This window comes from Tachypleus tridentatus, chromosome 13, assembly GCF_004210375.1.
Source record: "Tachypleus tridentatus isolate NWPU-2018 chromosome 13, ASM421037v1, whole genome shotgun sequence".
NCBI lineage: Eukaryota > Metazoa > Arthropoda > Merostomata > Xiphosura > Limulidae > Tachypleus > Tachypleus tridentatus.
In genome coordinates this window covers 50872791-50889296 of record NC_134837.1, presented here as the reverse complement: position 1 = coordinate 50889296, position 16506 = coordinate 50872791, and the positions used below count along the sequence as shown (strand labels likewise).

Here is a 16506-nt window from a genome sequence, read left to right as displayed (position 1 = left end):
CCATTACTGCGGTGTAATAGTGTTTTGGGCATTATTGACCTTGTATGAAACTTATGATCTTGTATATATACCCCTGAAAGCAGTTCATATAAAGTGATTTTTCTTGTCAAAATTAAGCTACAAAATCAGAAGATACATACAGAGTGTTGAGGACTTAGGTTCTGTGTTAGTTACCTTCGTGTCACAGAAGAACGTTTACTGCACACCGCACCACCTGCTGCTATCTGCCGTGCCTCGTGCGAGGCGCGTGCCTAGACCGAGCACTTTTACTACAGCGCCTGTGGCTCGAACGTGAGATAACTGCTGCGTCATAGGGCAGGTGTTAGAGCGCAACAATGACAGCTGGCTGGCGACCGTAGCGACCGACTGTCAAGGTGCGATTGGTTGTGAGACGTAGTGTTACAAAAAACTCTAATAGACCTCCAACAATGATTTACCTTTGGTGCCAGAGTTCTAACATTTTTGTGGGTGTTTCCAATTAACCCTTGTAAGTAGAACACTTTGTTTTGAATTCGTGTAAATTTATGCTAAAAAATTAAAATTCGTCATTGTTTAACCTACTTGTTGACTGGATTGTTCATATATAGGTGTATAGCGCACGTGCCTAAATTAAAAATCACATCTGTAGGGGTATGCAGAAAAGATGTAGATCATTCCTTCTTCACGTATTTAGCAAGTTCATAAGGGAACCTTACTTCTGCTTTGCTTGTATATGAACGCAACAGGTACAGAAAAAAAAAATGTTTTGAGACCTTCATTAGTTATAAATTGTTTCATAAATGGATTAAGTATATGATGTTTTATACAGAAAAAAGTACAATTGTTTATTGTTCAAATGTATAATTACCAGTGGGGGTTCTTGTCAACTTTTCATACCAAAACCACTTTTGAGTTCTTGCCTTTGTTGTTTAGAGAGACTTTACTAACTTGTACAATTTAAATGAATATAACATTAATATTGTAGTTATTCCATTAATTACTATTTGTGTCTCTTACAAACTTAATGAAGAATGTTAGTGACTGTGCATTTTTTTTCCTTGGCATATGTTTACACTGAATGTTGTAGAGAACAAAAATATAACAATACTTAGTATGATACAATATGTATGGACTCCACTGGTAAAGAACAGTTTAAGACAAATCAGTAGTTTGAGGGTTAACTTTCTTTTCACTGAGAGCTCTTTTTGTGTGATTTGAATAATGTTGAAATTACATTTTAAACCCACCTAACTTGTGGTGGAAAGGTTAACTATAAAATATATAAAACTTCATCTGATGCACAACCAAGTGTGTGAAGGAAATTAATAACATACACAAACAATAAAGGAAAATAGCACAAGTTATATATCTTGTTTTGATTATAATGGCATGGAGGGTTTCTTACTGAAAGTTAGAAATTGAAAAGACAAAATTGATAGGTGTGTCAAAACCATGTGAATGGTATTATGTGTGTGTATATATCCATAATTTCTTTGAAGCTCTTAAGTTTTATGGAGATCTTTGGAGCTAACTGCCTGAACTGATGATTGATTTTGTCTTCAGAGTTACCACATGGCTCGAAGACTCCCTCCCTAACCATGCATGCCCCTCCCAAACCTGGTGTTCACACTATGGCAGCTGTTTCCCCCCTTCATCCTGGGCAACATATTAATAACATGATTGGTCACTACAGTGGAAGTAGTAATTCTGCTTTGAATGCCACCAGAACTTCAAGTTTTGCTGCAGCTCTTCGGAAACTAGCAAAGCAAGCTGTGGATCCAGTAGCAGGTATGTGTGTGTCATGATCTGATTTGTATTTTAATGTAGAATTAAGGGAATTGATTTAATGAAAACAATTGTTTTTCAAATTGTGAAGTTCTGTACTTTGCCAGTTTGGTTATGTAGTTACATTATTTATGTAGCATATTGATTAAGAAACTGATTGTCATCACAAGTAATGCTGTGTAAATGCCACAGGTTAAAAGTTCTTTTTAATTTTTTGCGAATGTAGTAATAACTCTACTATCTTTTATCCACCATCTAGAAAAAGACCTGACATCCATTACTCCAGCATCTTCACCTGTTATCGTCTCAGCATCAGGAACACCAAAACATATGTTTTCCACATCATACCTCTCCAGTAATGATCCATCAGTGTCTTCTGCCTCACCACCAGTGATTACAATCTCCCACACTCCTAATCAACTATCCCATCCCTTAGAAACTAGAAAAGTGAGTTAGATGTGATTGTTTTTATAGTATCTTTTGAATTCCTCAAAATGTCCTCCTTGTGCATTTTTGTTGTCAGTGTATTTGCAGCAAAGCTATAGTTTATTATAACAGTAAAAGGAATAAAACTAATTAATGAATTTAAACATTTTTTCTCATAGTATACTGTATTCATTAAACTACCAATTCAGTTAATTCAGTTTTTGTGCATCTCTTATTAATTCCAATAACTGTTTAAAATTGAAAAGAGAGTGACTGTTATATATCAAGTGTCATGTTCAAGTATGTTTTTCTTCCACGAATGTTTTCATGTTATCAGTGTGACATCTTATACTGCTTTCAATGCTCACATTGTTCATCATAACCAAATATTGTGTTGTCTTTTCAATGTGGTGCAAATAGCCTATAGCTGAGTTGCTTTGCATCAATAAACATTTAACAACCAACCTTTTCAGTGTAATGAATCCTACCTAAAATGAAATGTTAGTATACTTTTTTTCTTTTTTCTTCCTCAGAGGACTGACCTAACAAACATGGCTCACTTTATTGGGAATAACAACAGTGTACATAGTGAGAAAAGGCCTGATTCTTATCTAGGAACTAAAGATAGCCGTGCCATATCTCATCTTAGGTATGCCTAGTTCTTGGTTTGTTTTATTATTATCCAAATGTTCCTTTAACATTGGTTCTTTGTATGGCTGCTACCATTTTAACTTCCACCACCACTTATCAGATCTCTTGTTTGATTTCTAACACTACACTCACATTTTGTCTATATGTATATAATATTTGCATTATATTAAAAATAATTGAAGTGCCTTCCATTATCAGTGTATTAATGGATTATCCTGAAATTATTTCTTTACCATTGGGACAAATGAAATGATTTTAGTGATGATGGTTGAAAAAAATGTAAACAAAATATAAAAAGTGTAGGTTACTGAAAACCAGGTTTACATATAATCCAAACCATAAGACTTTCTTTGTACAAGTTTCTCTTTCTTTTGCCACAGGTCAGAATCAGTTGCATCAGTCAGTAGCCATCCAGACGATGATCGTCCGTCCATTCGTGGCTTTCAGCCTTATAAAAGTAGCAGTGACGGTTCTCATTCTCATTCATCTCGTATCTCTCTGTATAATCGTCATCCACCAGCTCTTTCAGTATCTTACCCATATCATTCGGCTTTCTTACCTCCAGCATACTTTTCACACCCAGCTTATGGGTAAGTTGTGCAAAACCTGTTGTATTGTTCCTTCCATTTTTATAGAGCTATTTAATTATTGATTAATTCTTACTATCTCTCACAATGTTCTTGATCAACCACAAACTATTAAAAAATTTACTGAAGAGTGCTTAAGCATTACAACTTAATTGCATGTTGCAAATATTATTCTCAGAAATTTCTTTGCTACATAGGTTGGAGTGATATTGTTTCTTTACACAAGTCCTTGTAAAAGTTTACATTGATTCTACTGCTTCATTTAGAGGAAATTGAGAATTGCATTTGTAGATGAGATATGAAAACTGTAGCCAAGAAATTTTATTAATTGCTTTATCTATAGTTTGGTTGATACAGTTATTGGCTAATGATTATGTATATCTAATGTAAAGAAAAACACTAACTGTATTATTAAACTTTCATATCTGTAAGCATTAAAGTGTACTTGGAGTTAACTTTAAAAATTTGTGACTCTTCTGTTGCACAAATAGAAAGGCAGAGCTTAATTCTACAGTTGTCATTTACAAATGTCAGAACTGTGTATTGAGTGGACAATATTTTGGGTAGACCTAATGATGTATAAATACAGTATTACATTGTGTTTGTCAAGGAGCATTGTTATTCCCATAAAAATATATTTCAAGTTTTGTGTGTCATGTGTCAACAACTTATGACCTCTGAATATGTCCCAGTGATTAGCATACTAGATTTTTAATCTATTGATTCAGTGTTCATGTCCCATTACTTAACAAAAAAAAGGATTTACACTATGGGGCTGTAAGTGCATAACAAAGGTAATAATCAAATTTCAGTATTTGATTAGACAAGAGGTGGCAGTGGGTACTGTTGGCTAGCTGCCTTTCCCTTTAGTCTGTCAGTTCACAAGTAGGGCTGGTTAACACAGATAGCCAATGAATAGCTTTACACAATTCCAAAAACAAAATGCTTTGGTGTTGAAGTGGATAATAAATAGTAAACATCATTTTCCAGTTTCAAAGCTTTATTGGAAATAAAATTATAAACCCTGTTGCTTGCTAGGGTTTGTGATGTTGAAACTTATTGAATAGAATAGTCACAAACAACCCTGTTGTATAATTATTGAATAACTGTTGTTGAATTACTCTGGTTAATATTTTGTATTTGATTTGTATGGCTAGTACATCTTACTTGTTGATAAATATTGAATGAGTGAATGAACAAAAGCAATGATGAGAGAAATACATGAAGCTATGTTCACTCATCAGCTTTTCCCTAAATTACTCAAATCTACAGAGAGAAACATAGATATCTTATTGCCCAGTTTTAGCACATTTGTACTAATGCTAATGTTAAGTCTCCAGTTGTGTTAAGTAAAGATACCTTAAAACTGTTTTTAGAGTAGTTTTTGTTTCTTTTCATTGAAGCTCAATAAGTGGTTGTTGTAAAGGGGGTATGTATAGTTACTGTTCAACAAATCTTTAACTTGCTTGTTGTTTTTATAAGCTAGCACAAACAAACCATTATGTAAACAGTACACTGAAAATGTGATTTTTACTTTCTGAATAATAACATCTGTTCTTTCATTTTAGTTAATTTACTTATTTTTATAGCAGTAAAAATATTTGTTTGCTCGAAATGACTAACTATGATTTTAAATGAGCACTTTCTAAAATAAGATATCTCACTTGTTTAAATTCTTCTGGAATTAATAAACTTTAATAATTACAAACAAATGAATGTTAAGTTAATCAGAAATAAAAATATTACTTATGTTTAATATTCTTTAATGTTTGAGGAATGTAATGTAGCTTAAAACTTTTTGCTTGACTTTGGCAGACTTAAAGATTCACCTTATCTGGATCGTTACGGACTAATGAGAACTTCCATGATGCAACTGCCCCAAGGTCCAGGTCTGATACCCAGAACAAATGTACCTTTTGTAACTAGTAGATCTTACCCACCAGATCTTGTGGGACACTCTGTAGGATTTGTTTCTTCTGGTATTAATGCAGTAAGCCAAGAAAGGTAAATAATGTGTTACTTTAAAACCTATAACCAATAGTGAACTTGTGCCATCTTATTCTAACATGTATTCAATTTAGCTTAAATGTATTGTATTAAGTGTAATTTTTCTTCCAACTTTATTGTGGAGTATGATATTTCACTTACCTCTTTCATGAATTGTTTTATAACTGAAGCAAGTACAAAAACAGTTTTTCAAAGAGCTGTATAAAACTATGGAAATGATAGTTAAATTATTGTTCTGAGTAGCTTATTTGCAGTTTTATACCATGGACTTAAAAAATCAGTACATGAGTCTTTGTTTTCAAAACTTATTTTGAATTGATAACATGTTAAATAATAAAAACATCTAACTTCTTTTTTGTTTACCATAACATTTGGTTCAGAATAAATAAAAATGAAATTAGCATTATGATTTGTGTTCCTAAAATGTCATACAATATATTATTGAATACTTATGAGTAACTAAGTTGTAGGTAAAAAAATTAATAACTTGTTTATTTTAACTTCTTCAGTCACAACTACATTTATAGTGTATTCACCTAGCAAACAGAAGTATTTTTATAATGTATTTTATTGACAAGGAAAGTATTTAATATTAAAGGTATAGTAATCAAAATTTGGAAATTGTGTTTCCTTGCTTTCATTACATGCCATTCAGGTTTGATTGTGTGTTGAAATATAATTGTTATGTATTAGGGTTTAATGAATGTATAGTTTTACTTACTGATAATATGTGGGTTGTAAAAGTAATGCAGAATTAGATGACAAGTCAGCATTGAAAAATGTTACACTTTGTAAAAGAGGGCACCATTAATCAGTGTGGGTGAGGGCCACCAGGAACTTGCCCAATTTCCCAGTGAATCTGTTTGTTTGTCATTGTCTTGTTATTCCAACTTTTAAGTTGCGAAAAACATTTTTTTTTTTCATTTTAAGGGTTCATAAACTAGTTAAATTCTAGTTTTTACATCTTGTCGTTCTCTATGTACTATTTATAGTATCAGTATCCCTATACGTAAAATGTATAAATATTTAGACTGCATGTTTTTGTGTAGACACACACACACACACCTGTTGCAACACATATAGTTTTGATTTTTTGAAGCTGGATTTCCTATTTAAATTTATGCTATTTAAAAATTTTAGTTTCTTTTTGTGAAACCTATAAAATAAGCAATCAAACTATTTTTTAACATAATTGAATAGTAGGTAAAAGAGCCAAGTAGGAAAGCAAGTTGAATGAATTGAAAGCTTTGAGTAATACTGTCATTAGGTTTGTTTGTTTGTTTTTGAATTTCTCGCAAAGCTACTCCAGGGCTATATGCACTAGCCATCCCTAATTTAGCAACGTAAGACTAGAGGGAAGGCAGCTAGTCATCACCACTCACAACCAACTCTTAGGCTACTCTTTTACCAATGAATAGTGAGATTGACTGTCACATTATAACATTCCCAGAGCTGAAAGGGTGAGCATGTTTGGTGTGGCGGGAATTCGAACCCATGACCCTCAGATTACGAGTTGAGTGCCTTAATCACCTGGTCATGATGGGTCCATTAGGTTTGAATGATGATATTTTTCAAGCTAAGCAACTTTGTCATTTTAAGTGCAGTGAGAAGAAAAACCTTTTAGTCTTTACATCTTTTCATTCTAGTTCGTGGAGTGATATTATGATTGTTAATTATAAATGCAGTAAAGAACTGTGGTTAGCCCAGAAATTATCTATGGACCCCATTAAAATGTTTAACAATTTTCTTAACTGCTTATGTACAAAATTTCTTGTAGGCTCATAACTTTCTCTGTTTGTTAGCAAACAAATCACAAAATTAAATTAATAATATAGCTATTATTACAATTAATCTCACTACTGGAGATTCCTCTCTATATCACTTGGAAACTAAATTTTATCCAATTTTTTTTTTAAATTCTTTACACTTGGCTGATGAAAGTATAAAATGATATGTGAGAAAGTTAGTAGTTCAAAGATGAAATACAAAATCCAATATTAATCAAACTGATTAACCACAAGAAGATTTATATTTTCTGAAAAGGAAAGAAATTATCCATCTGTTCTTGATTAAAAGATTTTATGGAGTCCTTCTGGTGGTTCATTGTTAATTTGCAGGGCTTATCAAAAATTTAGGTTTTGCATCCAAAGTTGGCCCAGCATGGACAGCACATTCAGTAGCTTTGCACTTAAATTATGACAAACAAGAATACTATTTTACAGAACAAAATTATAATCACTGGACTGATATCTGATAATTGTAGGAGTTTGAAATGGATAGTAGCAGTACACTTGGCACAGTATAAAGTTGAAAGAGGTATTTTAGTAGATGTAATATAAATACCTGGTGTACAGCAGGTACATCTAATGCCATAAAGATTAAAATATACAAATTAAATTCTAGCATTGAATGAGAAGGTTATGCAGACTTTGTACACTGCTTTCACAGCTAAAATAAACTGCTTATTTGTCTTTTGAATTATAAAAGTAAATATGAAATACAGCATGAGAAAGCGAGTGAATCAAGATTATATTTAAATATCTGAACTTAATAATTCATACATGTTGTAGAGTTCTTCAAGAGGAACAACATTTACAGGAAAGAGAACAAGAATTTATCCAAGAGAGGGAACGAGATCAAGAGAGAGTCAGGGATTGGTCAAAAACAAGGGATCAAGATGTGCAAGGTCAGTGTGCTGAAAATCTAGAAGAAAGGAACCATACATCGAGAAGCCCATTAATTATGTCTGCTTTAAGGAATGAAGAGTCAAAAGGTACAAGATTTATTCCATAAGTCATTTTTACTGTGTTATTATTCTAGATTTTGACTACTTGGAAAAGGTTTTATTAACTAATATTCTAATTTTCTGATGAGAAAGGAGGCTAAATTGTTATTTCTGTGTGATGGCATCCATAAACTAAAACACATTTAACTTAATTTGTTTATATTTAATTCAAGTAGTGATCTTTGTCTAGATATAAAACTTTTATAAAATGGGTATGGCCTAGTGGTTGCACACTCGTGCTGTGAATCTGAGGGTTCATCATTCATGTCCCATTGCCACAAAATTGTACTCTACACTTAGGGGCCATGCGTTATAAGAGTAACTGTCAAATTTAACCATTTGGTTAGAATAATTCAGGAGTTGATGATGTGTGCTGTTGACTAGCTGTTATCCCTCTAGTCTGTCATCTGGAAATTGGAGACAGATATTAGTGATGGCCCTTGTGTAGAAGCATTCTTCAAATGTCTAAAACAGAAAGGTTTTATAAAGGAAATGCACTTCTTTCAAACATGAGCCTTGAGCATAAACTTAGAATTAAGTTTTTATTAAAGTGGTCCTTATATCTCAAATAATCTTAATTTCAGTTATATCAAACATATTACTTGAAAGCTAAGTACTGAAAATCATAAAATTATTATCTTAGGAAAGTATGGTTCAATTACTCAGGGAACACCTCGTGACATAGTCATTAAAAGACCATTTCAGGTCACTGTTCCATCGTCAACTCCTCTGAACTTGACGACGTATTTGCCTGGGTCAAGAGAAACATTAACACATCATGAACAAGACCTTCAAACCCTACCTGAAGGATTGGCGTATAAACATCCATTGTTTCTTTACCAGGTGAGTCTTACAGTGATTTTAATTTCAACTATATTTTTGTAAAAATTAAAAGTACTGAAGGTTTTTATTCATAGTGATTGTGTTTTAAAATATTTCTTTCCTTATTTATATATGTTCAGCTGTATTAAAATACAAAACTTAATTTTTATTTATGATTTTAACTGTAAGTAGAAAAAAATATTCAATTTTGTATTTGAATTGAATAAAAGAATTAATCAGGGCCAAATTTAAAGTTACAAGAAATATTACTTTCACTTATTTCTGACATTTTTTCCTCAAAAGTATAAATTATTATTAGGTTTGCCCTGAGAAATATCACATTCACAAACCCACTGTTATAAATGATTATTGATTAATTAAATTGTGATGTAATAACCTATGAACATTATATTATATAATGTTGAGTGTTCATTTTATGATGTCAAATATTTAATAACCTCATTATGCTTCAAAAACCTATTAATCATTATATTATTCAAGTAAAAAGGTACCTATATTAATAAATAACTACTGCTTATCCAGGAAGAAAAAGTTATACATTTTACAGAGGCAACTCTTTCCTTTTAATCCTCCAACTTAGATTTCAGGAGCATTTTCCAAACAGGGGTTTGATTCCCCTTGCTGGAGTCAGCAGATAGTCCAATGTGGCTTTGCTATAAGAAAACAAACAAACACATTCTCCAAAAGTTGTTAATAAGAAATTTTGAAATGTGTTGAAAAATATTCTTCAGTAATGACAAGAAAGTTGACCAAAATGATTCATTAAAAAGCCAAATGTATTTCAAAAGTATGAAATTATATGTATAAAATGTTATTTGTAACAACATTTACTTACATAGGATAGCTTGACGTCATGTACAAAAAATAAAAATAGTACAGTGATGAAGTTTTTATTATTAATTTTCAGTTAAGTACAATATAAAAACAAAAGCATATTTTCCACAATAAATAAACAATATGTATTAAAAGATATGTTTTTCTTACATCATACTTTTATTAACTTTAATTACATTGACAGTTATTCTTGCACTATGTTTTTGAATGTTATATTGTAAAACAAGGAATCACACACAATGAAGGTTTTTCTGGACACTCATTGAAAAAGTAAGTGTTTTTCTTCTTTTTGCAAAGTCCTTTCCATTTCTTTTTACACTGTGATGGCAAACTACAATAAACATTGCAGCTTGGTTTCTTGTCGTTATCATTGTACTGTAAAGGGAAATATCTTGCCTTTTGTCAGAACTGTAAATAAATAACTGATATATTTTAAAAAGTATGTAAAGCATGCCTTTGCCAGTAACAAGTAATTAGACAAAGCTATCGATCAACTGAAAGGTTAACTGGTTGTCAAATAATAGTGTAGGTAGTGTGGATGGATCAGTTGAGTCTTGTTTACAATATCACTCAAAGATGGCAGCACATAGGAATGTTTGGCAATCATTTCAAGACCTGGAGAGATGTATTGATCATCATAGTGAAGAGAAACATGTTTTGTCTGTTATGGAGAAAAGTATTTCTAAATTAACAGTGATAAAGATTCAATTGATTTTAGCTGATTTATTGCAGTAAAAAGGTTAAGAAAAAAGAGTAAATATACACTCATGAACTAATAAAAAGTTCCATTCAATAGTTAATTTGTATAAATTTTCTACTTGACGTATATATGTTATGGAGTGTGCAATTTTAATTTGATAAGTAATATGTCCCACTTTTAAAAATATTCAATCATTTATTGCATTCAGTAGAAAAAATGGCAAAGTTTTATGTATACTAGTTTTGGTTAAACTAAAGAACTTTTCATGTGTCTCAGTGAGTAGGTTAAACTTCAGAATTTTGTTAGATACTTTCTCATTGTATTAATTATAATTTCGTTTTTATTATACAGATATAAGTATAAAAATGAAGGCAGCTTTAGAAAAATGCAAATTTGGATGTTTTTCCTCTTTTTAAATGTCATAAGTAAGCATATCAAACTTCAGTCTAAATTAAAGTTAACATAACTTTGATAGATTATTGTATTTACAAGCTAAGTGTTGTATAGTGGCATTGATGTAACTGTTTAGTCTCCATATCTGCATCAGATAAGTCAATGTAACAGACCTAAGCACAAACGTGAATCATGTAGACACCTGTCTTCTGTTTTGTCATTTTAAGCAGCATATAAAAGTAATTTTAAATTATTTTATATAGGCTAGAATTTTCATCTAAAATAAGTAATATTTATAGTTTTAAGCCTGACAGTGTACACATGATTATTTTTATTGGTCCTTTTTTCAGGAAAATTGGTTTCTCAAGGTGCTATCTCTTATATCACTGGTAATTACATTCTGATAATAGCTTACTTCAGAAGTTGAATTACGGAAAGCAACTAAACACACGTCATCTACTTAAAATGGCTAAAATATATATTTTAAATAATAGAAATTTGTATTCTACCATAATTTGAGAGATGTTTATCCTGTATCTTCCCCCTTTTTTTTTTTTTTTTGCATTTTGACGTGTCTAATATGGTTTAATCAGAAAAGATTCAGGATGTGTGATGAAGTTAGTTTGCTTTTAAAATATATAAATTTCATATCTCCAGTAACAGCTAAATATATATCAGAAAGTGGGTGTAGCCATTAGGAGTACAGGATGGATATCTCCAATTTCCTCTTTAATTACAATGAGACATTCATGAAGTGTAATTACTTTCAATTATTACTGAGATACTTAGAAAAAAATTGGAAATGGTATTTATATTCATAACTGGTAAAACATTAATTAAATATTAATTCTATTATTATATATCACTTTCAACAACTGTCTGTCGTTTGTGGCATATCTTTTTCAAGTATTGCATGTACGTACTTTCTCGCTTATAGTATGTGAGATTTTGTTAAGTTATATGTTATTTTTTGCTTTTTGGTTTAAAAATGTAAATAAACAAGCCCAGTGTACATAAATAATTTTATTCGTATGTATTTTCAGTCTTTATATTGGCACTGACATATTTCACATAAAGCATTTTTATATTCATAACTGTTAAACATTCTGTATGTGAGTCTCATCACTAGTATTCATTGATATAAACACCTCATAACAATACCTATCAACAGTGTGTGCTTCATTGTATAAGACATTAAATGTGCACATTATTTTTTTTTGTATTTTTCACATCTATCAGAGTGTCATCATGCCAAAATATTATATAAGAGAGACAGGGCAATTAAAAGAAAAAAAAAAGATTTTAAGTACATGTATAGCCACAGGCCCCATTAAAGATGTAGCCATCATAGGTAAAACAAACAATGACCTTTCACTATAAAATCAGTAAATAAATCATATAAGTGATATGTTAATTTTGTAAACCTCTCACTGTACACTGCACAGGTACATTTGCTGGTATATTTAGTATTTGCTATTTGCTTGCAAAGGTCAACTTTTTGAGACACATGAGGAGCTTGTTATGATACTAAAGGAAAATTAATTATGTTGAGTTACATTTAAATATTTATATTGATCAGTGTTTAGAAAAACTTGTAGGGGTTCATATTAAGACCTTCAGAGATAGTAATTGTTTCCTCAAATTTTTAGTATTTCTGACAGGATACATGAAAATATAGACTTACTTTTTCTCCTTCTTTTCAGCAGAATAAACATTAACTCAAAAGTTTATCAGATGTAATAGTGTAACATGAATAGACTTGAAAAGTTGAGTTCATTGATTAAGAAAATGGCATGAGCTGCAGTAATGCTGAATAACACGTGGTGTCATGCATGTTAAAAGAATGTAATTGAGGCTGTAGGATGTTTCCCATAGAGTTTTGCATACATTTGCATCGTAGTTGCATACAGATGCAAAGTATTGTTCAAGTAATCTTAACAGCAATTATCTCTGATGCACATGACAGCGAAGCCTCATTGCAAACTTGATACTATGACTGTGTATATTATTATGAGCTGACATTGCTGACAGTAATTTTCCATTGATATTGTGTTGAATACATTCCAAAACTGTCTTGTAAGTATATGGCAAGACTCACTCTAAAGAAAATCTTGTTCATTTTAGCTGGGTGATAAGTAATTTGTTGAATTTTTTTTTAAATAATTAAATAATTCTTAGACACAGTGTTTGAAACTTTCATCACAGTTTCATGGTAATAATGGCCAAGTAAAATGACAATTACTTTTTTTCAGGACATTCATAGAAATTCACCACTGCATTCCATTCAAATTCCTAGAGAAGCTGACAGGACTTTGAAAAAAGAGCCTGAAGTGTTCAAACATGATTCAATGGTTGGGACACAGGATTTGCAATCATCAGGAATCATGCTCCTGCAGAAAACTTTACAAGATAACAAAGGTGTCAGTCCCATAAATAAAGCTAATGATTTTGAGGATAGCACTGTCCAAAACAAGTTCTCCAGTACCACAAATCAGAATGGCATAAATAAAAGAGCAATAATTGGCTTAAAAGAATCTGTTAAGCATAGAACAAGGTATTTATCTACAGCACTAAATAATAATATTAAGATGGGGGAAAATTCTAACTTCTCAGGTAATGATAAAAGAAATATTTTTTCAGATGAAAGTCATAAATCTGGTGGCCTAAAGCAACTTAATACCTCTAATTATAACCACTACTTGCCACCCATTCCACTCAGTTCAGTTTCTCAAAGCTCAAAGAGTGAAAGGATGTGTGGAGTCATTATTGATAACAGTAGCAGTTCTTCTCATGGGTCATTAGAACATGCTGGGACTGAAACAACAGACATTGTTTGCAGTACCCTTTCTAAAGTGGTAAGCAAATTAGATATTGAAGAAGAAAGGTTGAAGAAAGCAAGACTCAGTGAAAATTATTGCAGTGATGATTGTGATTCTGATGCAGAGGAAGAGAATCAAAGTAGACTTAGATATGATCTTGTAATTAAAAGTGGGCCTCCACTCAAATTGGATTTAGACCCTAGAGTGAGTAGTTTTTAATCACTAAATTTAAAAAGTTGATAGTTTTGTGTAGAGCAGTAAAGAAGAACAGAGATATAAATACTTTTCATAATGTCTTCATGATAAAGCAATTAAATACACCTTAAAAGAGAAAAATTGTTTAGATTCAATTGATGACCTCAAATTTTATTTTTACTGCTCATTAATCAAATAACACAGCAGAAAAATATTCCATCATGAAATAATGGTGATTATGTATTAAAAACATCAGCGACTTTCAATAATGTTTTTTTTTTCCTCCTAGAAATTAGAATTCCTAGAAACCCTTGGCCTGTGTACTCATCAGAAAAGGAAAGGTAAGAAACCAAACCAAATAATTTAAATGTTGACTTAACATTGATGATAAAACAAAAGTGATTTAAATTTTTTTGTACTTACTGCTCATTTTATGACAAGAAAACATTACTCATAATACATGAATTGACCATTTTCTTTAGATATGGTAATTAGTACACTGGCTTGTGGATCAGAAGGTTTAAAGTTTGTGCCATGATATACTGCTGAATATGCTCTCCACCTTTAGATGTAAGAATGTTATAACAGTGAAGGTCAGTCCTGCAGTTTGGTTGATTATTTTGCACAGGAGATGGCTGTTGCTGGCTAGTACCATTCATCTTGGGAGCAGTTTGAAATTAAGGACAGTTATGTCTGAATCTTGGGATCTTTGTTGTGGCCGTGTATCCCACTTGTTGCATAAATCTCTACTGATGTTAAGTGCAAAATTTCTAAATATATCTCTGAACAGGTCTTGTATTTAGTTCTTCATCGTAATAAATAGAATAAAAGCTTAACTGTCCTTAAGAAAAGTTAATTTCAGAGTTATGCAGAGATTACTTGTTTCATTGGACACCACAAGAAGAACTGTAATATGTATTTGTATGTGTTAGATCATAGTGGATGTCATGTTCTTACATAATAGCATCTGGCATGTCAAGGTTTCTTACTAAACATTAAACATATTTGTAAAAGAAACAGCGAATGTGGAAGATTCCCTTGTTTATCTAATAGCTATGTTGTATAAGTTGCTGTAGGTCATCTAACATTACTTGTGCCAAGCATTAAAACTAATACAAGTAAAAGGTTCAATTTCCTCCAAAACAAGTTGTCTTTGTATTTAGGTTAACTTGAAGATCACCTAAGAAGATCAAAATGTTGTTCTCTGCTTTATTTTAATAAAAGTTTTAATACCTGTACCAGCCATTATGAGATACATTTTCACTTCAAATGGATTTCTCACCATCAAGAACAGAGAGTCATGTCAAAGTTCTGGCATCTGGTCTTTGTAGATCTTTTGTAGACTAAAATTTTTTCTTTATCTTAATTTTAGTTATTACATAATTGGTATGTTTTATATTTGGCTTAATTACTAGTATTCATTTCTTTGTTTCAGAAAAAGAACTTGACAGATTTTTAAAATGTAAGAATCTTATCCATCAACACATCATCATCCCAACTTTGAAGGAGCATCAGAGATGCACTTCTCCTCTTGATGAAGTTAGATCTAGCTTTAACCCTAAGAATCTGTGCAGAGAAGATGATTACCCTCAAAAAGTAGAATTTTTAACAGTTCTTGATCTTATGCCAACAAGTTTACAGAAAATACAAGGTGAAATTTTAACTTCAATATAACTTTATTAAAAAACTGAGAAATTCAAATTAAATACAAGATCTTATGCAATGGAAAAGTTGATGTATCTAGAAAGTGTTTTTTCAACAGATTTATAAACAGACACTACTAGTATGTATATACTTGTGGAAAAGAAACAAATTAATTGTATTAAAACATCATCTTGCCATTTTCTTATGCTATTGGTTTATGGAGGTTAAACTTTTGAAAATTTGGTGTTCAAAATTAAGTTTTTATTTGTTTTTGCAGGTGAATGTTCCAATATAAACTTTGATTTCTCTTTTAATATTTAATGAAACTTAGTAACTGCACACTATATTTTCAAAGTTTTAGTTACAGAATCATTTACTGAGCCTGCTGGGTTAGATACCCTTGGCTTACATCTTTAACAAACAGTGAGTGATGCAATTTTGGTGTTTTGCTATAAAGCACCCACAGTTGCACAGACCTAGGTAATATATATATATTTGTCAACCAAAAAGGCTTAACAATTTTACTATTGTACATTATTTTTAGCTTTTCTTACTAAAAGCAGTAATAAATAAATATTTCATATGTCATTGATATGCATCTACAGCATAAGAGAATCAGTCCTCTTTTTTTTCCCATTCTCACTTGATTCTAAGTCTTCTTAATTTGCTATTTTTGTAAGTAAACATGACAAATAATAAAATGGATAGTCATGATGCTAAGATAATTTTATTTGTGAATTTCTCAGTTTAGCTGTGAAGTGAACTGTCACTTACTGATTGTTTAAAATTGTGAGCTTTTTTTTTCCAAGCAAAAGTAGGCAAAATAATTGTCTTGTTGAAATGAGAAACTGAACAATA

General features: G+C 31.2%; 1 protein-coding gene across 8 annotated transcripts in view; it reads left to right on the top strand.

Moving 5' to 3' along the window:
- LOC143240712 (uncharacterized) overlaps window positions 1–16506 on the top strand; it is a 98813-nt gene that overhangs the window by 69605 nt on the left and 12702 nt on the right. For 7 of the 8 annotated variants that reach the window (XM_076483618.1, XM_076483619.1, XM_076483616.1 and 4 more), the window contains exons 4-13: window positions 1543–1767; window positions 2024–2211; window positions 2724–2839; window positions 3222–3431; window positions 5244–5432; window positions 8006–8208; window positions 8864–9063; window positions 13243–14013; window positions 14294–14345; window positions 15440–15655. In XM_076483618.1, coding sequence (XP_076339733.1) covers window positions 1543–1767; window positions 2024–2211; window positions 2724–2839; window positions 3222–3431; window positions 5244–5432; window positions 8006–8208; window positions 8864–9063; window positions 13243–14013; window positions 14294–14345; window positions 15440–15655 — 2370 coding nt within the window. The remainder of the gene's footprint in view (window positions 1–1542; window positions 1768–2023; window positions 2212–2723; window positions 2840–3221; window positions 3432–5243; window positions 5433–8005; window positions 8209–8863; window positions 9064–13242; window positions 14014–14293; window positions 14346–15439; window positions 15656–16506) is intronic. The other variant, XM_076483620.1, reaches the window with a different exon arrangement.